This window comes from Episyrphus balteatus, chromosome 2, assembly GCF_945859705.1.
Source record: "Episyrphus balteatus chromosome 2, idEpiBalt1.1, whole genome shotgun sequence".
Classification (NCBI taxonomy): Eukaryota; Metazoa; Arthropoda; class Insecta; order Diptera; family Syrphidae; genus Episyrphus; species Episyrphus balteatus.
Window position 1 is genome coordinate 108,721,242 of NC_079135.1, and position 22,626 is coordinate 108,743,867.

Genomic DNA, 22,626 nt, shown 5'->3' on the forward strand with positions numbered 1-22,626 from the left:
TGAATTTTAAGTCTTTTCCTTATACAGTTTTTTTTATTTTAGAAGAGGTACAAGGTTAAGTGCAAATTTACAACCTTAACATTGTTGTTTGATGAAGACAGTCTCTCCTAGAGGATATATAAAGGACATATTTCAAGTACTACACAGTATATTATAAGCTTGGGAAGGTTGTGATTTTTTTTTAGCTTACTAACTTGTTCATATAGATCAGACAGATCCGCAAATCCTTTGTGATATAAAAAAAAAATGTCCCTGGGCATGTGTAAGTTGTTATCTGACAGGTGAGATTGCACACTGACAATGACGATGAAGATGTAAAGTATATTTTTTTTATAGAAGAAGAAGTTTTTGTGACACAAATGGAAATTACATATTTTTCAATTTTGGTTTTAAAAAATTTGACATGAACGAGTAATCTCATGGCTTTAGGGGAATGCTTTGCTCACGTTTAAAAATAAATTCATGTCAACAATTTAATAAATTTTAACCTTGATGTTAAATGGTTTTGATTGTTATTTTTAGAACATAATCACTTCCTAACACATGACAAGATATCAGAAGTGGGATAGCATAATTTTATTTCTTGTTAATGTTCGCGACAGTTTATGAAGAAATACAAAAGAAAATGCGGTTTTTTCCTCGGAAATCAATTTTATCAAAAAAGCTTATTAAGATTTTTGGTTAACCTTTTCTCCCAGCGACATCTGGAGTCTCAAAGTTCATGAGTTAACGTAACAGAAGACAAAAGCAAAAACCACATCTCATTTCCTTTAAAATTTATTTTCAATTTTCAATTTAATTTAATTTTTCCTCCTGAATTCGCAGCCAAAGTCAAAATATTTAAATTAAATAATCTACAAAATGTCCTCTACCTGAGGACGAAATTGAATTCAAAACTTTTCCAAACACAATAACGTCATAAAATGTCATTATTTTCTTGGGACCGATCTCGGCCACATTGTGTATCTTACTTCAAAATGTCCATGTCCAATCCGTGTGTGTCAGCATCATTGAACTTTTTTGCGAACTTCTGGGTGACATAATCTCTGTATTAAGTAATTTACTTTCTTTGCTCACACTTTGTTGACATATTGACACAAATGTTAGCTCATTCACTTACACACACAAATACTTTTCACGTCCATTGTGTGTCTTTGTCTGGAAAAAACTTTCTTGTCTTTCTTCTTGTTTTTCAAATTTTTGACAGATTTTACCAATTTAAAATAAAAATCTGTCAACTCTGTCAATATTGTATGTGTTTTTTTGGATTTTGTTTCGTATTTCATTATACCAAACAAGACAAGACATACACACTGTCTCTCGATGATGATGGGTAAATGTATGTTGTAAAAGACAGAGGAGTATTTTATAACTTTTATCCTTTTTATCATATTTTCTTGGGCAAAAGAAAAGGGATCATAAAAGGGTCAAAAAGTCTCAACCTAGGGGTTGACACTAATACACTCATATAAAATGCAAATTAATTCAGAGAAAGTTTTTTCTGTTTTTTTTTTTTTTTGTTTTTATAAAGAAGTGGAAATGTGAATATATCCTTTTTGGTTTTGGTTTGGACTTAGTTGAAAATAGAAACAACAATTGCATTTTCTGGCCAGAGGAGAAGATTATAGAGAAAATTTTGTGTTGCTTTTATATATTCTGACCACAAGATGTTTCATTAGCATTTTGTTGAAAATTTGACGATGAGAGTAGGCGAAACCAAAAATACTGTATCTTAGCCATTTAATGTGGTTGGAAGTGAGAGAAGTTTATAACATGATACTTTGATGGTGGTATCCCTGTTTCCCTTTGGAAGCTGAAAAATCTTTAAAATAAATTTCGGTGAGGTTAAAACAACTGATTCTTGATCCCTTTGAATATAATGGTTTATATTTGCAGGGTGTTTTCTTTTGCAAAATTAAAAAGCTAAGTTGGATGGAATTGGAAATTTATTTTCAAACTTTGAATATTCAAAAGCAAATTTTGAAATAAAAAAAATAAAACATTTTTTTTTAAATTTCCTTAATTTTAACACGTAAGATTTCTTACAAATTGTTACATTATAAAGCGGCAAAAAGTTTGCTTTCAGTATAAGAACCAAGGATCAAAAGAGTCTATAAAATTGGTTGAAAGGGTGTTTTTTTCGCAGAAAAGAGGAAAAATATTGTTTGTGGAAAATAATCATAGGTATGAGTCATGTTCATGGTAATTTTTTGATTTTGAATGTAATGTTAATTTTTTAAACTTGATGAAATCGTTTCTTTTGTTATAAGAACTAAGAGTCTGTCAAGTCTACAAAATTATCTTCATTGAAAGAGTGTTTTTTTCATATAGAAATTATGAAATTCATAATTAGCACTACAAAAACTGGGACGAAAATGTTACCGCAATGACAATTGGTAAAAATATTTCATTTATAACAGAAACCAGGAATCTAAGCAGATTTTAAAAATATTTCAGGTGAAAGGGTGTTTTTTTTTATGGGAAATAAGGAAAAACCGCTATAAGTCTGATAAAATCAATGGTATAAAAGGAAAAGGTACCCTTACAAAATTAATTAAAAGTGTTGTCTTTACCATAGGAATAACGGATAATATTTTTCAAATAAAAGGGTGTTTTTTTTCAGATATAGAGAAAATATGGGTTTATTGGAAAAAACTATTTAATAACAATGGTTCCCTATTGAAATTCAGCAATTATGTTACTTTTTAGACTTGAGGCAATAATCTAAGGTGTTTTTAAGAAAATCATGGTTAAAAGGGTTTTTTTTGATTGAAAAATAAATTAACATTAAATTTGGTAAAAACTTTGCAGTTAGGATAGAAAGCAAGAATAAAAAGTTTTCATAAAATAATTTTCTGTAAAAGGGTGTTTTTTTTGCAGAGATATAAAGTATATTCTGTAAAAAGTCCCAAAAAGCCAATGATTCGACGTTTAAGAACAAACAAAAAATTTTTGAGTTAAAGGGTGTTTCTTTGGGCGGGCGGAGGGAACTTAACTTGAGTATTTACTATTAAAAATCAGTTTTAAAAGTTTTACCCGATTATAATCCACAAAAAATATCTTTTTTTATCAAGTATATTCCATATATGTTGTATTTATATGAAACTCAATAGGTTTTACAAAAATTAAAATTCTGATTAACAGTGCTGAAATCAATATACTTCTAAAGCGTAGCCCAGTCATTCTATAATTTTTTTCAAAAAATAGTCAATATTTTATTGTTTTATGCATAGTTTTGAGAAGCTCAGATCTTAGAGAATTTAAAACTTGTTTGAATTTAGTTTGTTATACAAAGTAAAAATTGGCTCAGAATAATTACTAACTAAAAACAAATTTTCAAAAAATCCATTTAATCCTAAATAATAAATAGGCATAAAATCATAAAAAATCAAAATCGTTATAGTCATTTTTAAATAAATTTTAAAAAGATTGGTTTGGCGATCAAAATAATAAATCGGTCAGTTCCATTTGAAATTTACGCATTATATAGAACTTTGAAAATCTTTTTCTCACCAATTAAAGGAACTTTTGGTAAACAAATATTTCACAGATGAATAGCTCTACATCTCCAGAATTTCTTTTTTTTTATTCTTTTTAAGATAAATCGAAACACTTATTATAAGTAACAAAAAACGACCAAATTGTTGAGAAGTGGACTTGACATATTATTATTATTCTGAACGCCTTTTATAATAACATAAATATTTCTAAATCAACTCCTTAAATCAAAATTTCAAAAAAAAATACAGTTTTAGAAAATAACTTTTCAAAAAAAAAAAAAAAAATTAATATGAAGGTCATATAAAGGCCTTTTTTAACAAAAATTAAGTTGAAATTGAACAAGTCTTAAAAAATCAAAAAAAAATACATCAAAATGCATGAAAACAAATTTTTTTTTTTCAATTTTTTGAGAGTGAAATTGCAAAATCTAGAAAATTTTGTATAGAACCTATCCGTTTTAAGTGGAGATATTAAATAACATAAATAACCTTTTCACTGAAAAATTTCGTCCACGCAAAAAAAAAAACATGCTTTTTCAGATTTACAAATAGTCGTATTGTCGGTTTTTTATTCACACGAAACCGAATGTTACCCTAAAGAGTAAGTAATAAAGTCGAAGATATGCATCTTTTGCACTCGAAACTGCAAAAACTAAAAAATGGATTTTAAGTTCTATATATCAGCCACTTACGCTAATAAGAATACCTATCTTAAAATATTTTTAATAATACTGCTACATTAAATAAAACGTTTCAAACTTTTATCTTCGAATTTGTACGAATATTTAAAATGATTATTTTTTTCTAAAATTTTTTCAAGTTTCTTTTAACTTGGTTGTAAATAAATAAACATCTGTACATACTAATGGTGCCAATTTATTTAACAGAAAACGAAATTCCAATTCATTTGAGACCTCAAATATTGATGTGCATTTTAAACTTTTCTTGCACCATTTCCATATTGAAACACCTTATTTTTCTTCACTTTGTTCCACAACTTAAAACTTTCTCCTGTACGTTTTACGAAAAACCCTTTAAAAACTTTTTGTAATGGACGTTGGTCCTTATGGAGATAAAGTTATACCAAAAGAACGCGCAAAGCAACACCGCGGGAAATCCTAGCTATAACACACAATTTGGTATATCGTCCTTGTTTAATAGATTTTTATACTCGTATTTGTACTTATAGTAGAGAAAGTTACTTTTTACAGTTCACACTTTTTATACTATGCTCTGAATATTTAGGATAAGAAACTTAAGGAATACGGATCATAACACTTTGGGGATAATTCAATATTGTTGTTGGAAGTATTATGCGAAAAATCACAGGAAGTAAGCAAACCAATGAAGAAGTTTTTTTTTTTTTTTTCTTTTTTTTCTTTTCGTTTTTTTGTTAAGACTCTTAAGGATGTGTTGAATATTGAATAAAGTAACAATTTTTGCTGTGCATCCCCTAAAATTTGAATTCACTTGAGAATTACTGCAATAAATTGCATACTTTTTGCCTGCGGTGGTAGTGTCGGTCGATGGAAAAATGGTTTGTTGCACAGGAAATAGTTCGAAGGATGTTAGAATATTTATTTTATTGGAATTGTGTGTGTTGATGGTTACTTTTATTATGCAATTTCTAAGAGGATGGATTTTCTGAATAATTTACTGCATATTGAAAAATCCATTTCGTGGTTTGTGTGTGTGTGGTATACCTGGACTTAAATCTCTATTTTATGGATGATATTTCACAAACAATATAGAATTCTAATAAATTATTTGAAGGATTTCGATGGTCCAATTTTGTTTGCTTTCAAAGTTTTGAGGGTCGAAACTGTGTTTTAGACGTGATAACGTCTTATAAATCGATGAACCATGGCAGTAGGTATCCACGAAAAAGTTACGCCATTTTCTCCGTTCCGCCTTTTTTTTTTACTAAAGTATGTGGTAGACCTTTTTTAAAGTGGTAATTATAGGTAGGGGAAACTTTTTTTTGACAATTTGCAAAACGCAATTCGAAATATAATAAAATAAAATGCACGACTGGGTCGCACGAACTTGCTCTAAGAGTTCAAGTTGCTTAAATTTTTAAGACTTTTTATATAGAAACTTGGGAAATGTATATAAAAACAAAAGAAAAAAAAAAAAACAAAAAAAAAAATGAAATTCATTTTTCAAAATTTAATTTTTTATAAATAATTTTTTTGAAAAAAGAGTTTAAAAATATAATTGGTATGCTATTTTGTAGAAATAACTAATCAACATCTAAAAACAAAATTTCAAAAAAATTCAATGTACCGTTTTCGAAAATTTGATTTTTCAAAAAAAAATTTCAAAATTTTTTTAAAAATCCAAAAATTATTTTTTTCAAAATTTTATTTTTGGTTTATGTTTAAATTATATAAATGCTATTGAATAAAAAATTTCGTTGAAATACAATAAGTAGTTTTGCACAAAATCCGATTTGAAAAAAGCGGTCCTATGGCAGGTACCGTTAATAATGATTTTCAAAAAAAAAATTTTTCTTCAAAAGATAGACCTTGTTTAAAAACTAACACTTTAATTTTTTTAACAAAATCGTTGGAGCCGTTTTCGTGAAATTAAACTTTTCCGAAATTTTTGTATGCCAGGTACCGTTAGTTTTGGTCCAAAAAAATTAATTCCAAAAATCCCTCTGGAGAGTCTCCAAAAATTGCTACATAGCAAGTTTGGAGTCAATCAGTCCATCCGTTTAGGCTCTAGTTCCTTATACAGACAGACAGACAGACTGACAGACAGACGGACTTCCGGGACCCACTTTTTTGGCATTGTCTATCATCGTAATGTCATGGAAAAATGTTATCTCAACTTTTTTTTTTGTATGAATGCATAACTTGATATATAGTACCTATATCGCAAGTAAAAAATAAGGGGTCTAATACGGATTTTTTTTAAGTTTCCCGTTTTGAAATGTGAATTTTTGAAAACCACCTACTTTTTAAGGGTATTTTTTTTTTATTTTTAACAATTTTTTGGAGCTTTTAAAATGACTTTTTGGCTGAGTAACGGGAAAAACAAATTTTTCTTCCCCAAGTTTTTTGGCCGTTTTTAACCGTTATTTATTTATATATACAGATAAATGAATGAAATCTATACAGTTGATAGATAAAACGCAGGACTTATAAACCAAAATTTAAATAAATTTCGTATTCACAATTTTAAGATAACGGTAAAATGATTTTTTCTTAACACGTTATATCTTTTGATCTAGACCAGATAAAAATTTGATTTAACTTTATTGAGCATGCTGATAATATTTACTTTCATTTGATATATCACACATAACGGTACATTCACTACAGGCTACAGAATCTTAAATTGAAAAACTTCAAAAATACGACAAAACACCTGTGGAGATCTATTACCGATGATCAGCCACCAGTGTAGGCAGCACCGAAATTTCAGTTTGAAATTTCAACATGGTTGGCTTTAAAAAAAAGAGTGTGTGTACTAGAGTGTCCGCAAGAAATCGATTTTCGAAATTTGGTCGGGGGAACCCCATAAAATGTTCCGCCTTTGCAGATTTTTAGATAGCCAAAATTTAAGCTCGATTGGATAAGTCTAAATGGTGCCGACACTCGCTCAAAGTATCAAAAATCTCTGTTTTTTCACTGTTTTTCGAAGAAAATTAGCTCTAGCTCCCAAACAGATGGGGTTATTTTCACTTTTTATATATTAAATGAAAGGTAGTGTTATTACACATAATTCAGATTCAAAATTTGTTTAGTTTTACAAAAAAAAAAAATATTGTCATCAATTTAAATTTTCAGTACCTACCTCAAAAAGAGCTGAAGTGCAAACTCGATTTAAAATGAAACTTTTTTTACTGTTTTATTTAAAAAAAAATTGAAACATTTAACAGATTTCTCAAAAACAAAATACTTAACATCGTGTTAAATTTCTTATACATAATTATTGAAGTAAATACTAAAAAATTTAATCAAGTGACTTACTTAAAGTAGTTTTGGAAGCATCAGGATATAATTTTCGGCACTCACTGACTACCTGAAGTACATATTGTTTTTGTTCCTCATCTTTAGTTAAAAGATTATTAAAATCGGTTATTAACTTGACTCCTCTTTCTGCCATGTCATTTACGACTTTAAGTGTTTTCACTTTCTTAAAGCCTTCTTTAAAATGGGGGTTTTCGGGCCAAAGATTTGGAGGTTCTTTGAGAAAACTTGTGTCTATTTTCAATCGGCCGAAAAAGTTCAATGTTTCTTTGTTCACAATATTTTTTAACCCTGCTGTGACAAATTGTTCAATTTCATGTGGATGTAGCTTTGGATTTACTATTCTGTTGGTTTCTGTTTCCCTGTTTTTTAAAATTATGTTGGCCATTTCTGATTTCTCGCCATCTGGTAAAGTTGGGTCAAAGAACGCCAGACCTACCAGCTCTGAACTCAAATACTATAAAAGGTTTGAGAATTTAGCAAGAGCCTTCTCTGAAATGTCTTTGTCTATCTTGCGGTATTCAATGAAATCACGCAAAAGATCCAGATCTTTTTTAGGAGCCAGATAAGCTCTTGGGGCATTAAACCAAGCCTTGCAGTAAATTTTTACGATGAAAACGCAGATATCACCGAGAGCGTTACGTTCCTCGTTACTCATTTTAAACTGGCTTCGAAACATGAATATTTTTAAGCTCTAATAGCTTTGGCCATCCACCTAGCATGATGAGTGGCTCCTGGTGTTCTGAATCCAACTACACTTCCATCTCATTTTCCTGCTACCCGATGGCCCAGAGGTTGCCTGAGATAGAGAAACATCCATTCTATCCCAATCCGCAGAATTCTGGCTATATACTTCTTCTTGAGCTTCCTCCTCCGTCCCCTGTGTTTCCGCGTCATCTTCAGTATCTTTTAAAATCAGTCAACATTAGCAAAGATCTAATTAAAATGATAATAATACTAAAGCTTACCAATATCAAATCTGAATTCTTCAATTCTGCGTTTTTTTTCAGTAATGGTCAAGGCATCTCGATGTGCTATATCAAAGAGATCGTCCATTTTCAACGCAAATTCTTTTATTTTATTTTTGGTGCTTTCAAGCGTTTTGTTTTTATTTCGTTGGTGATTTCTCCACTCATTGTAAAGTTTTTCTAATTTAACAATGGCATCTTTTTCATATTTTGTTTGAATTCTGGCTTTTTCCCAAAAAATAAGTACCTCTCGAATGACAAGTCTTGCAGATTCCTTTAAATTTAATTTTACAATTCGCAAATTAAAAAATAGTGTTGACAAAACTTGACGATTTGAGGGTAATTTACACCCTGTAATTTGATGAGACGGATAGCCTACAAGAAAAATTTTTTCTCGGGTGTTTGCTGCCAATGCCATATCAACGAACACAAAATATATCTGGAAAACACTAACAATTCTTAAAACTTCTTTTAATCTTAAAACAAAAACGCAACAGAACTAATACTCACATTTTATTTTAACTTAATTTATTTTATATACAAAGGAAAATTAGCAAAAAGCGAGAGTTTATCTTAATAAAATTATTGAACTGACAACGAAACGACTCGTGAAGCTTAAACTTCATAAAAAAAACAACAAATATGTATTTTACAACTGCATTTTATTTTGTTTCTATAAAAAAAAAACGTAAATAAACAGAAAAATTATTTCTCTAAAATTTAATTTTTTTTCTATTAAAAGCTTAAATCCTGAAAATTCCATAACACTTCGTTGAATATCTTAAGATTTGTTTTAGTTTGTCAAGACAATTGTCAACATTGAGTTAGCCCGATGTTAAAGCGCTCGCCTATCAATCCAGGCATAGCAGGTTCAACCCCCACTGGGTGCCCTTTTTGTTTTGTTTTTTTTTTTTCAGTCAATTTTACTCTGTGCTTCTATAATTGATAAAATTATTATATATTATTATATATAATACGAGAAGCATTTCAATTAGATAGGTAACATCAATCTATAACATAGAAAGTTTTATTTTAAATCGAGTTTGCACTTCAGCTCTTTTTGAGGTAAGTACTGAAAATTTAAATTGATGACAATATTTTTTTTTTTTTTGTAAAACTAAACAAATTTTGAATCTGAATTATGTGTAATAAGCACTACCTTTCATTTAATATATAAAAAGTGAAAATAACCCCATCTGTTTGGGAGCTAGAGCTAATTTTCTTCGAAAAACAGTGAAAAAACAGAGATTTTTGATACTTTGAGCGAGTGTCGGCACCATTTAGACTTATCCAATCGAGCTGAAATTTTGGCTATCTAAAAATCTGCAAAGGCGGAACATTTTATGGGGTTCCCCCGAAAAAAATTCGACAAAAATTTTTTTCTATGGGAGTTGCGGTCACTCTAGTGTGTACACATGTACACGCGACTGAAGTTATACTTCTCATTCAGTATATGTAAATGAATTTCATTTGATATTTTTAATTTCTATTATTAAATTAATTAATCCACACTTCGTTTTTTTACATTTTTATCAAGTGAACAATAAATTAATTCTTTCATCCTCCTTGCGTCCATGTAGTTTTCAATTTAATCTGTGAAATTTACTCATGTTGTGCGGTTCAGAACGTACGGTATATGCTTAACGAAAGTAAACAAATTGCGCATAAAATATGCTATATGGTAATTTTATGAGGATTGTGTGTGCTTCAGCACTAGTAGTAGCAATATGCAACTTGCAGGGTTGCTACAAAGCTCAAAAGTGAGCTGAGCTCAGCTCGCAGCTCAGCTCAAATTTTGAGCTAGCTCACTTTTGAGCTATGTACCATAGCTCAGCTCATTTGAGCTAAGCTGAAAGTGAGCTGAGCTGATGGTTGAGCTGAGCTGTTGGGTGAGCTGAGCTGTCGGTGAGCTGAGCTGAGCTGTTGGGTGAGCTAAGGTAAAGTGAGCTGAGCTGAGCTGTGATGGGTGAGAGGATACATTGATTTTTATTTGGAAAGTATAATGAAATATGAAGATATTTTAAACTTTTATAAAACACCATAGCTTAAGTTGTTTGTTTCTAGTTATTAATGGAATTATTTTAACACATAGATATTTTTATAAATAAGACAGATAATTGTTCGTGATCTTTTCTCTTGGTGTTTTTGATAGTAAATATATTTCTATTTTTTTAGTAAAATATTTCTTTTTTTATCATAAAAAAAATTCCGGTACCATCCGGTTTTTCGACTTTTTTTAAAATTCCGAGAAAATCGGTTTTGAAAGTTGGGGTAAATTTTTTTTTTCGAAAAATCCCCGAATCTTTAAACGCTCCTGGAAGCTAAACCGCTTGAGAGTAATTTTTGGGAGTGATGCCAAATGATAGCTTGTGTCATGGGCCTACGCTTTGCACAGTGTCAGATTTTTAAAAAATCGCCTTCCATGTTAAACCGCCACATCATGCCTATTTTTTTCAGAATCGTGCCTATTTTTTTTTACTTTTAAGCTCTCCCGGTTTGAGAACGCGTGGACCTACAGGGATGAGAGTTGTACCCAAATGTAGGTTAGAGTCCCCGCTACTTTTTGGCATCAAACAAATTTTTTTCATTTTTTTCAAAATTCCGAGATATAGGCGTTGGAACGCTTTGATCTAGAGACAGGGGAGTGGTGCCATATGAAAGCTTATATTCTCAGCTACCCGATAGTGGTATAATCCGGTTTTTCGATTTTTTTCAAAATTCCGAGAAAATCGCGTTTGAAAGTTGGGGTAAAATTTTTTTTCGAAAAATCCCCGAATCTTTGAACGCTCCTGGAAGCTAAACCGCTTGAGAGCAATTTTTGGGAGTGATGCCAAATGATAGCTTGTGTCATGGGCCTACGCTTTGCACATTGTCAGATTTTTTAAAAATCGCCTTCCATGTTAAACCGCCACATCATGCCTATTTTTTCAGAATCGTGCCTATTTTTTTTTTTACTTTTAAGTTCTCCCGGTTTGAGAACGCGTGGACCTACATTGATGAGAGTTGTACCCAAATGTAGGTTAGAGTCCCCGCTACCTTTTGGCATCAAAAAAATTTTTGAAGTTATACTTCTTATGGGAGGGTGGGTATGAAAATTTACTTTTTGACAAGAATGTCAAAGGGATTATGACGCGATCACCCTGGGTAGCAGGGCTGTCGTTTCACCTTTAGAGTACGCAGTACTTTAGTATTTAAAAATGCAGTACGCCACAGTACGGCAAACATAAAACACACAACACGTAGCAAGTTACATGTTTCATGTGGCAAGTTGCATGTGCCAAGTTGTATGTGGCAAGTTGCATGTGGCAAGTTGCATGTGGCAAGTTGTATGTGGCAAGTTGCGTGTGGCAAGTTGCCAGGGTTGCAAAAAGCTAACATTTCAGCTCAGCTCACAGCTCAGCTCAAATTTGAGCTAGGTACCATAGCTTAGCTCATTTGAGCTGAGCTGAAAGTGAGCTGAGCTGAAAGTGAGCGCCCCAACTTCCAACGCCTATATCTCGGAATTTTGAAAAAAAATGAAAAAAAAAATTTTTGATGCCAAAAGGTAGCGGGGACTCTAACCTACATTTGGGTACAACTTCCATCCCTGTAGGTACACGCGTTCTCAAACCAGGAGAACTTAAAGGTAAAAAAAAAGTTAAGCCCGATTCTGAAAAAATAGGCATGATGTGGCGGTTTAACATGCAAAGCGATTTTTTAAAAATCTGACAATGTGCAAAGCGTAGGCCCATGACACAAGCTATCATTTGGCATCACTCCCAAAAATTGCTCTCAAGCGGCTTAGCTTCCAGGAGCGTTCAAAGATTCGGGGATTTTTCGAAAAAAAAAATTTACCCCAACTTTCAAACACGATTTTCTCGGAATTTTGAAAAAAATCGAAAAACCGGATTATACCACTTTCGGGTAGCTGAGAATATAAGCTTTCATATGGAACCACTCCCCTGTCTCTAGATCAAAGCCTTCCAACGCCTATATCTCGGAATTTTGAAAAAAATGAAAAAAATTTTTTTGATGCCAAAAGGTAGCGGGGACTCTAACCTACATTTGGGTACAACTTCCATCCCTGTAGGTACACGCGTTCTCAAACCAGGAGAACTTAAAGGTAAAAAAAAAGTTAAGCCCGATTCTGAAAAAAAAGGCATGATGTGGCGGTTTAACATGGAAGGCGATTTTTTAAAAATCTGATAATGTGCAAAGCGTAGGCCCATGACACAAGCTATCATTTGGCACCACTCCCAAAAATTGCTCTCAAGCGGTTTAGCTTCCAGGAGCGTTCAAAGATTCGGGGATTTTTCGAAAAAAAAATTTACCCCAACTTTCAAACGCGATTTTCTCGGAATTTTGAAAAAAGTCGTAAAACCGGATTGTACCTGATTTTTTTTATGACTAAAAAAGAAATATTTTACTAAAAAAATAGAAATATATTTACTATTAACCCTAGAAAGATAATCTACGTCTGTAAGACGTATGGCGTGTAAAGAACTGTTTTATCTAATTCAATTCAAATTTCTGGGTTTTTGTTAAATTGATTTCATTTATTATATCACTTCTTTAAAATAATCTAAGTAATGAGTTAAATAAATATGACAAAAAGTGTTAACATAAGACCAAAAATCTTTTTTAGAATCATACGTCTCTGAGACGTATATTATGATTATCTTTCTAGGGTTAAAAAAACCAAGAGAAAGATCACGAAAAATTATCTGTTTTATTTATAAAAATATCCATGTGTTAAAATAATTCCATTAATAACTAGAACTAAACATCTTGAGCTATGGTGTTTTATAAAAGTTTAAAATATCTTCATATTTCATTATACTTTCCAAATAAAAATCAATGTATCCTCTCACCCATCACAGCTCAGCTCAGCTCACTTTACTTTAGCTCACCCAACAGCTCAGCTCAACCATCAGCTCAGCTGACTTTCAGCTCAGCTCAAATGAGCTGAGCTATGGTACATAGCTCAAAAGTCAGCTAGCTCAAAATTTGAGCTGAGCTGTGAGCTGAGCTCAGCTCACTTTTGAGCTTTGTAGCAACTCTGCAAGTTCCATATTGCTACTACTAGTGCTGAAGCACACACAATTCTCATAAAATAACCATATCGCACATTTTATGCTCAATTCATTTAGTTTCGTTTAGCGTATACCGTACGTTCTGAACCGCACAACATGTGTAAATTTCACAGAATAAATTGAAAACTACATGGACGCAAGGAGGATGAAAGAATTAATTTATTGTTCACTTGATAAAAATGTAAAAAAACGATGTGTGGATTAATTAATTTAATAATAGAAATTAAAAATATCAAATGAAATTCATTTACATATACTGAATGAGAAGTATAACTTCAGTCGCGTGTACATGTGTACACACACTCTTTTTTTTCATTTTTTTCAAAATTCCGAGATATAGGCGTTGGAAGTTGGGACGCTCACTTTCAGCTCAGCTCACTTTCAACTCAGCTCAAATGAGCTAAGCTATGGTACCTAGCTCAAATTTGAGCTGATCTGTGAGCTGAGCTGAAATGTGAGATTTTTGCAACCCTGGCAACTTGCCACATGTAACTTGCCACATGCAACTTGCCACACGCAATTTGCCACATGCAACTTGCCACATGTAACTTGCCACATGCAACTTGCCACATACAACTTGCCACATGCAACTTGCCACATGCAACTTGCCACATACGACTTGCCACATGCAACTTGCCACATGAAACATGTAACTTGCAACGTGTTGTGTGTTTTATGTTTGCCGTACTGCGGCGTACTGCATTTTTAAATACTAAAGTACTGCCTACTATAAAGGTGAAACGACAGCCCTGCTACCCAGGGTGATCGCGTCATAATCCCTTTGACATTCTTGTCAAAAAGTAAATTTTCATACCCACCCTCCCATAAGAAGTATAACTTCAAAAATTGTAATTTTTGTATAGACATTGTATAGATATGATTGAGGTAATATATGAAAGCTGAAATAACAGGCTTTTAGATGATGTAAAATTTTGTATGGGTTGTCATATAAAAAAATTGACATTGGGGCTATGGAAGAAAAAGAAGTCTGGTTTTCCAGTTTTTTTTTTATGAAAATTGATTGCATTCAAAAAATTCCAGCTTCTTTCGTAATAACCCTTCGTATGATATAAAACGAAATATAGGTTGTCATATAAAAAAATGGATTTAAGGGTGATGGAAGAAAGAAAAGTTTGATTTTGATTTTTTAGATGAATTATTTACTTTGTTAATGGTATAATTTTTTTTAAGCCTTCCATATAAAAAATTGATATTATGAGAAAATAAAAAAAGAGGGTATTTAGTTAGCTTTTTCTAGTGAATTATGATAGAATGAAACAAATTTTTCCGTTTTTGTATAAAATAAACAGATATAAATATGCAAGGTCTTAATTTTTAGCCTAAATCTTAATTTTTAACTATGAGATGGGTATCTTATAAATTTTCATGCAACAAAATAATTTTTCATTTTTTTTTGTTGTTGTGACGTTATCACGTAAGATTATTATCTTCCGTAAACCGACTTTACAGACAACCAGTTTTTTTTTTACTTACTTTATAAAGTTTTGAGTTGAAACTGTTTTCGAATTTTGGACTTATTAAAAAATGAATCCTGTTTTTATGGAGTTATTATGTTTCTCCCTAACACTACATTTTCATACGACCATGCAATTTATTCACTTTCAAAAATCCTGCACAAGGATATCACATGAAAGATATCGTATCTCTCGATCTGACATTGATACCTTTCGAAGCAAAACGTTTCAATGAAACCTCAATTTCATCGAATGCTTTAATATTCAATTTTTAAACACTACTTTAGTGATAAGCTGCTTGCAAACACACAAATCATCACACGAAGGGTATTAATTATACAACCTTCCAGTCTATCACATCCAGGCTGGGGATATGATGGCCCATAGCACAGGGTGTGTTTTTGTCCTCTTGCTGGCAGTGCTATTGAAATCATGTCCGTAATTGCAATCAATTATTATTGCCTGTAGCCTTGACTTGGTTGCATCTAATTTATATCAACTAATTACAGATAAACACTAAATCGATGTCCCTCTATATAGGAACAGTGTCTAAAAAGAGAGAGAGAAAGAGAGACTATATCGTTGGGGTATTAAAATCTGCCATTTCATTTTATCCCCAATTATATCGGATTTGCCTGTCCGCCTTTGTCACTGGTTTAGGCCCATGTCTCTCTCTCTCTGACCATCCGGTCATAATGTTTGGGTCATTCACACTCTCTGCGTCCATACAGATATTTTGGCTAACACAACAAAGTACCGAGAAGGCTATGACATTATATGGACTTTGTATTGTATGTGCCTATGTTATCAGTGTTATATCGCCTAAAAACTTTTTTTTTTTGTTCATCTTTTGTTTTTGGTTTTTCCGGTTGACCGAATGTGTTCAAGCCAAAAACATTATTATTTGGCTACTACATAGAGTTAGAGTTTAGTTAACCTCGTCCAGTAAATTTATCTCTCATTGAACATTAATAGAATTTTGCTTCGACTTGGGATTCATTGGACTCGAAATATAGTCCCAGTTAGAGGTATATCAAACGAACGGAACTTTTGCTTTGTGGTTGGTGATGGTATACAGATAGAAATAATAAGATTGAAGCAAGAGATAATCATATAGTTAATCAATTTTGTCACAATCCCTTTGTGATAAGCCTATTTTATTTTCCGAGAAATGAGGATACATGATAGAAAGTAATCAAACTTGGTTAAACCTCAAAGAGTGAAAAAATATGAGAATTTCACCAATTTATACATCTAGGTAAAGCTATTCAGCTTAAAGACAAAGCTACGTAAATAAAATGTTACTTCATAGTTACATGAATTGATACAAGGAAGTAGAAAACATTCGAAAATACTACACAAAATATAAAGTTATTAAAAATGTTTATTTATTAATGGGACCTTTTTATTTCAATAATAATAGTTTTTTTTTGACTAAAAGCCTACAAAAAACTATTATTATTGTTATTAAAAATGGATAATTTTATAATATAAGTAAAAAACCATTAAAATCGTTAATTATATAAGAAAAACTACTGCTTGTATGTTAAAAATAGAAGGGACAAGTATTCATAAAGTCGCTTACGCCGTTTCTCAATACATGAATTATTTTTTTATTTATAGAAATTTTCTTACATTCTCCATAGCTGTAAAAATATTTTTTTTTTAATGCATTTATACCTAACATTTCAATTAAAAAAATATTTATTGCAAATAAAAAATTTAATTGCATTGAAAAATACAGCAATGCAAAATGAATTTATTATTTCTTTTCGTCGAATTTCTTACAATTTTGCCTCAGTTTTTAAAGTTTTTGTTGAAATATCTTAAATTTTTTTTCTCTCATTTACTTACACTTACAGTTGGAATAACATACTGTGAAGCTCGCTGCTCGTCTGGTCTTCTACGAATGAAAAAACTGCCAAAAATCTAAGAACCTTGCCTTTTAACCAAACGATCAGAGCTTCACTATTTATGCAATTTAATTTAAGAATATCCCGTTATTCCTCGATACAAAAATTTAAGTATTCCAAAAAAACTTTAAAAATTCAGCAACATGAAGCAAAAAATTGTATTTTTTTTGCTTGGGCCTAATAATATAGCAAGGTACTGTACAATAGTGTTAATATAAAAGTTGAATAGCAGAAAATATTCGGTCATAGAAAATTATTTTTTATTGTTTGCAACAAATGTTTTTTTAAAAATAAAATGTTTTTTTTTTTCATTGAAATATTTTCAACACTGAACCTTTAAAAATAAAAATGCACGACTGGGTCGCACTATTTTGCTCTTAGAGTTCAAGTTCCTTAAATTTTAAAGACTTTTTATATAGAAATTTTATAAGTAAAAAAAAAATAAAATTCGTTTTTTAAAAAAATAAAATAAAATCTGAAATCAAATTGCCCTCCAAAACAAGTATGCAGTTTTGATTGATATATTTAGACGCATTTTTAGAAAAAACTAATTTTTTATAAATAATTTTTTGGAAAAAATGTTTTAAAATAAAATTGGTATGCCATTTTGTAGAAATAACTAATCAACATCTAAAAACAAAATTTCAAAAAAAATTCAATGTCCCGTTTTCGAAGATTTAAATAAAAAAAAAAAAAATTTCAAATTTTTTTTAAAAATCCAAAAATTATTTTTTTCGAAATTTTATTTTTAAATTATAAAAATTCTTTTTCACAAAAAATTTCGTTGAAATCGAATAAGCGGTTTCAGAGCAAATCGGATTAATAAAAAAAAAAAAAAAAACGGTTCTATGGCAAGTACCTACCGTTAATAATGATTTTCAAAAATAAATTTTTTCATTAGAAGATAGACCTTGTCTTTAAACTTTCAATTGAATTTTTTAAACAAAATCGTTGAAGCCGTTTTTGAGCTATTTCAATTTGACTAAAATCGGTATATGAGAAGTACCGTTATTTTTGGCCCAAAAAAATTAATTCGAAAAACCCCTCAAATAACGCTACATACCAAGTTTGACCTCAATTAGTCCATCCGTTTAGGCTGTAGCTTCGTTTACAGACAGACACACTGACAGACAGACGCACTTCTGGCACCCACTTTTTTGGCATTCTCTATCATCGTACACTGAGGGAAAAATAAATTGAAGTTGAAACGTCTTTGTTTCAAAGATGAACTACTTTGATTTATGTGACTTTAAGATCAAAACAATCAAAAATCAACCTTTTTTCCACGTTGATTTTAAAATGTTCATCTTCAACGCAAAATCATTCCGAATAATAGTTAAATCACTGTGGTTTTCATTGATCTTACGTTGTTTTATGGTGGCTAAATATGCAATTGATTTTGCAAGGTAAAATTAAATTTAAATTCAAATTTATACAGGGTGTCCTACAGTCACCGCCCCAAACGAAAACCATGGATTCCTGAGGTCATTTAACGTCGAAAAACTTAAGAGGTAATTTTCTCGTTTTCGTCCCGTTTTCGAGTTACCATGGTTTTTATGATTTTTGTTCTCTTTTTCCTTATCTGGCTTTATCTTTGCCAAACTAAGTTTGATTTGAAAGATTTTCTTTACAACCAATCAAGAATTCATTACAGTTTTAGTTTGTCTCAAAATTTTTTTTCTGCGGACAACCGTTTCTCCACAGTTTTGCATCAAACACAATTTTCTTCGTTTTTTAAGTGGTTTTTTACACTTTCATATCATTTAAGTCAAAAAAACACGTTGATGAGTATTACTTTCTTGTGCTTTTTATTAAAGCCCACTTTATTTTCATAAAAAAAATAAGTTTTATTTCATAAAAAAGGCTACTGAAAGTAATTTTAAAAAATAAACAAACTGAGTGAATTAAAAAAAAAATAATTTTTAAATACAAAATTAATTCAAATGAATTAAAAACCTTTTCTCAGCTATTGCGGTTAAGAAAAGAACAAATAGATAAAGCTCAGAAAAAGTTTTAGTTCATTTAAATGAATTTTGTATTTAAAAATTATTTTTTTTTTTTTAAATTCACTCAGTTTGTTTATTTTTTTAAATTACTTTCAGTAGGCTTTTTAATGAAAAAAAAATTGTGTTTTTTAGAAAATAAACTGGGCTTTAATAATAAGTGGACAAAATTAATACTTATTTACGTGTTTTTTTGAATAAAATTATATGAAAGTGAAAAAACAACTGATAAAACAAAGAAAATTGGGTTTGATGCAAAATTGCGGAGAAACGGTTGTTCACAGAAAAAAAAGTTTTGGAACAAACATAAACTGTAATAAATTCTTGATTGGTTGTAAAAAAAATCTTTAAAATCAGATGTAGTTTGGGAAAGATAAAGCCAGTTAAAGGAAAAGGGAGCACAAATTATAAAAACCATGGTAACTCGAAAACGGGACGAAAACGAGAAAATTACCTCTTAAGTTTTTCGACTTAAAATGACCTCAGGAATCCATGGTTTTCGTTTGGGGTGGTGACTGTGGGAGACCCTGTATTTAAAATGAGATTTTTTTTTGAAATTTCTGGAAAATCGGTTTAGTCCTTTCGAAAAAGTATAAAAACATAAGAATAGGTTCAGCCAGACAAACAGACAGAACTGCGAGTCACTTTCTATGATCAATGATCGTAATGTCATGTATGATTGTTGTTACGATTCTTGTCGTGTAGTTCTGATTTTTACTGGCCACAGGGATTCGAAAAAAAAAAATCGAACTCGAAATAATGATTTAACATCATAGAAAATGCGAAAAAAAGTTGGCCCGGCAAATCCGTCTACCTGCCTATCTATCAATCTTAATCTGGAGTTACAACTTAAATGACCGAAGCTTCAAATTTAGCAGCTAAGGTTCTTGGGTGATTCCCTAAATTGGAAATTTAATTTTCTAATACCAAAATAAACGATGGGCAGGAAAAGGTTGTTTTTCTAAGAAAACGATTTTAATTAAACAAATAAGAGTGTTGTGACGAACAAGGTCCTGCTTTCGAAAGAAAAACAAATTCTGGGTTTTCTTGATTTCACTGGTCTGCAAAATTTAACTTTTTTTTCTCCTTCAAATAATTTTTTGATATTATAAAAGATTAGACTTTCCTGAATCTAAATCTGGTTTCAGAAAAATTCTATTAGGTACCATTTTTGTAAAAATGATTTTTGAAAAATGTGAGTAGTTTCTAAAAAATCACCCTTTCAGATTAATTTGAACTTGTATAAAATTAAAACTATTTGTTGCATTGAGCTCAAATCTGGAGGACTTATTCTTCATAATATGACCTATCAATTTACACCAAATATGTTCTTTTACATTCATGTTTAATCATTTTTTAAAATACTGATTGACAATAAAAGCAGACATTTGGAAATCCTTCACTTTTTAGTAAATCCTACATGAACAAAAGCACCTTAATTAAGGAAAATGTAAAATATCATGCCCTTGGTCAAATATGTAAAGAAAACCAAAATAAAAAAAAAAACCAATTGATAAACTGCCTTGTAAAGCTTCAGATTTGTTTCTTCTAGAAACAATAGTACATTTTTCTTATAGTTTTTGATGTGCTCAGTTAGAATCCGAAGTCAAAAAAATTCTATCACGTCAGGATTTTAAGATATTCGCATTAAAGTATCACAAAAGCAAGTTTTTTTTATAAAATCTCCAAAAAAACTACTATATCTCAAAAACCAGAGCTGACCGAATTTTTTGAGTTCGGATTCAAAATCAGCACACTAAAGTCCATTAGAAAAGTATACTTTTGTTCTAGGAAGAAAGATATATTAATTTTTAGAGATCAGTTTCTTTATGGTAAGATATGCCAAACCTACTAAACTTACTTAAATTAAGATATCTCGGAGAAGAAAAGAGATATTGAGAAGATTTAAATTGAATTTGAAAGAAAAAAATAAGTTCTTTCATAAATCGTATTAATTTTAATTGAAAAAGATTACATGATGCCTAAATATTTCTTCGAAAACCGCAAAACAATGGGTTTTTGAGATTTTCTTACGGGATAATCTAAAATAACGTGACGTACTAGGTCAATTCTGATTCAGATTCGGAATCAGCATACAGAAATCCTTTAGAAAAGTATAGTTTTATTTAAAGGAGGATTTCCTTGCAGACCAGTGTTTTCTACTTCCTCGTGAAGGCCCTAATGGAATTTCAACGAATTTTTTTTTTCAAGACCGAGAAGGCTTTAACGATTTTGAGATTTTTTATTTTAAAATAATTCTTGAAAACTCAAAATTATTGATCTTTTTCATGCTCGCTGCATAGTTAAAAAATAATGATTTGGGATATTGAAAATGGCCCGAAAAATACATATACACAATATGAATAATGAATAACGTTTAATATCTTAAAACGTTTTTTCTAGGAACATAACGTCTTATTTCAGCAATATAATGGACCTTATCACAGTTGTGTCTTTCCATTTATTAAAAGGAAACAATAAAATCAAAAATCTCACAAACAGACTGCGATCAAATTGGGACCCATATGATTTATAGAACCACAAAAGTAATTACAAAACAATGGTGACATCGGGATCGGGTCAAAATTCTGGCTTCAAAATTCTGCTTTTCAAAATTCTGCTTTTTCAGCGAAAATTCTGTTTTTCAAAATTCTGCTTTTTTTCTATTCTGTTTTTCAAAATTCTGCTTTTTAAAATTCTGCTTTTCAAAATTCTGCCAGCATTATATTTGAACAAAAAAAATTCTGCTAATTCTGTTTTTTTTTTTATAGCATATGCGCTGGCTAAAGAAAAATACACCTCATTAATGTAATTCAACATTGGTACTTTCCAAAATTTTTTTATTTAAGTGTCGCAAATATTTTTTGAAATGCATATACTGACTTTCTTTCAAATAAAATATGTATACTAATTGGAACCGATGTTGTATATTCCTTTTCTTATTCAAATTTTTGAATATTCATCTTTATTTGATAAATTAATAAATTTTTAGTTATTTTCGGAAATGTTTAATATTAAAAACCTTTTCTTAATATTTTCAAATTTATTCATTTATAAAACAAAAATTAATTCGCATTTAAAAAATGAAAAATTATGTAGGTAAGTAATCAAATAAGCAGATAATTTTTCAAAAAGATGATTTTACAGAATTCTGCAAAAAATTAAAAAATGGTTTGGAAAATGTTTAAAAGCGCGCGCTTTTTAACATTTTCCAAACCCTTTTTTAATTTTTTGCAGAATTTTGAAAAGCAGAATTATGAAAAGCAGTATTTTGAAAAACAGAATTTTGAAAAACAGAATTTTGAAAAGCAGAATTTTGAAAGCAGAATTTTGTAAAGCAGAATTTTGAAAGCAGAATTTTGACAAAAGAATTTTGACCCCGGCAGAATTTTGACCCCAACCCGGTGACATCATTACAAGATAATTTCCTATAATGAAATTTGTTGTTTCAGGTTTCTAATATTTATAAAGTCAGCTATAATACTACTGGCGAAATAAAATGTTTGTTCTAGGTTAGGTATTCATTGACATCAAGTCAAATAAAATTCCTTATAGACCCTACCAATGAGACCCTGAAATTGGTTCTTCGATAGGTTACAAAAATGTGTGTAGGACAATGACTTTATAGCTAACGGGTTTCAACAGAAAATAGGTACCTACAGAAAGTCCTTTCAATCCGTTTAATTGCAATTAGAATGTATTTTTAGCGCATACA

At 30.5% G+C, this 22,626-nt stretch overlaps 2 protein-coding genes across 3 annotated transcripts in view; both read right to left on the reverse strand.

Moving 5' to 3' along the window:
• LOC129912160 (acetylcholine receptor subunit alpha-like) overlaps positions 1 to 22,626 on the reverse strand; it is a 229,684-nt gene that overhangs the window by 83,677 nt on the left and 123,381 nt on the right. The window lies entirely within an intron of this gene.
• On the reverse strand, positions 8,167 to 8,953 carry LOC129912161 (uncharacterized). Its single transcript, XM_055990295.1, has 2 exons — positions 8,449 to 8,953; positions 8,167 to 8,386 (listed from the first exon to the last, which is right to left on the reverse strand). The coding sequence occupies exons 1-2, from the start codon at positions 8,864 to 8,866 to the stop codon at positions 8,196 to 8,198; spliced, it is 609 nt and encodes a 202-aa protein (XP_055846270.1). The 5' UTR covers positions 8,867 to 8,953; the 3' UTR covers positions 8,167 to 8,195.

Bases quoted from the DNA above. Each gene is read 5' to 3' on its own strand.
- LOC129912161 (XM_055990295.1), bottom strand. From the start codon at position 8,866: ATGGCATTGGCAGCAAACACCCGAGAAAAAATTTTTCTTGTAGGCTAT. The intron at 8,387-8,448 runs GTAAGCTTTAGT...TGATTTTAAAAG, and splicing joins AGAATTCAGATTTGATATTG to ATACTGAAGATGACGCGGAA.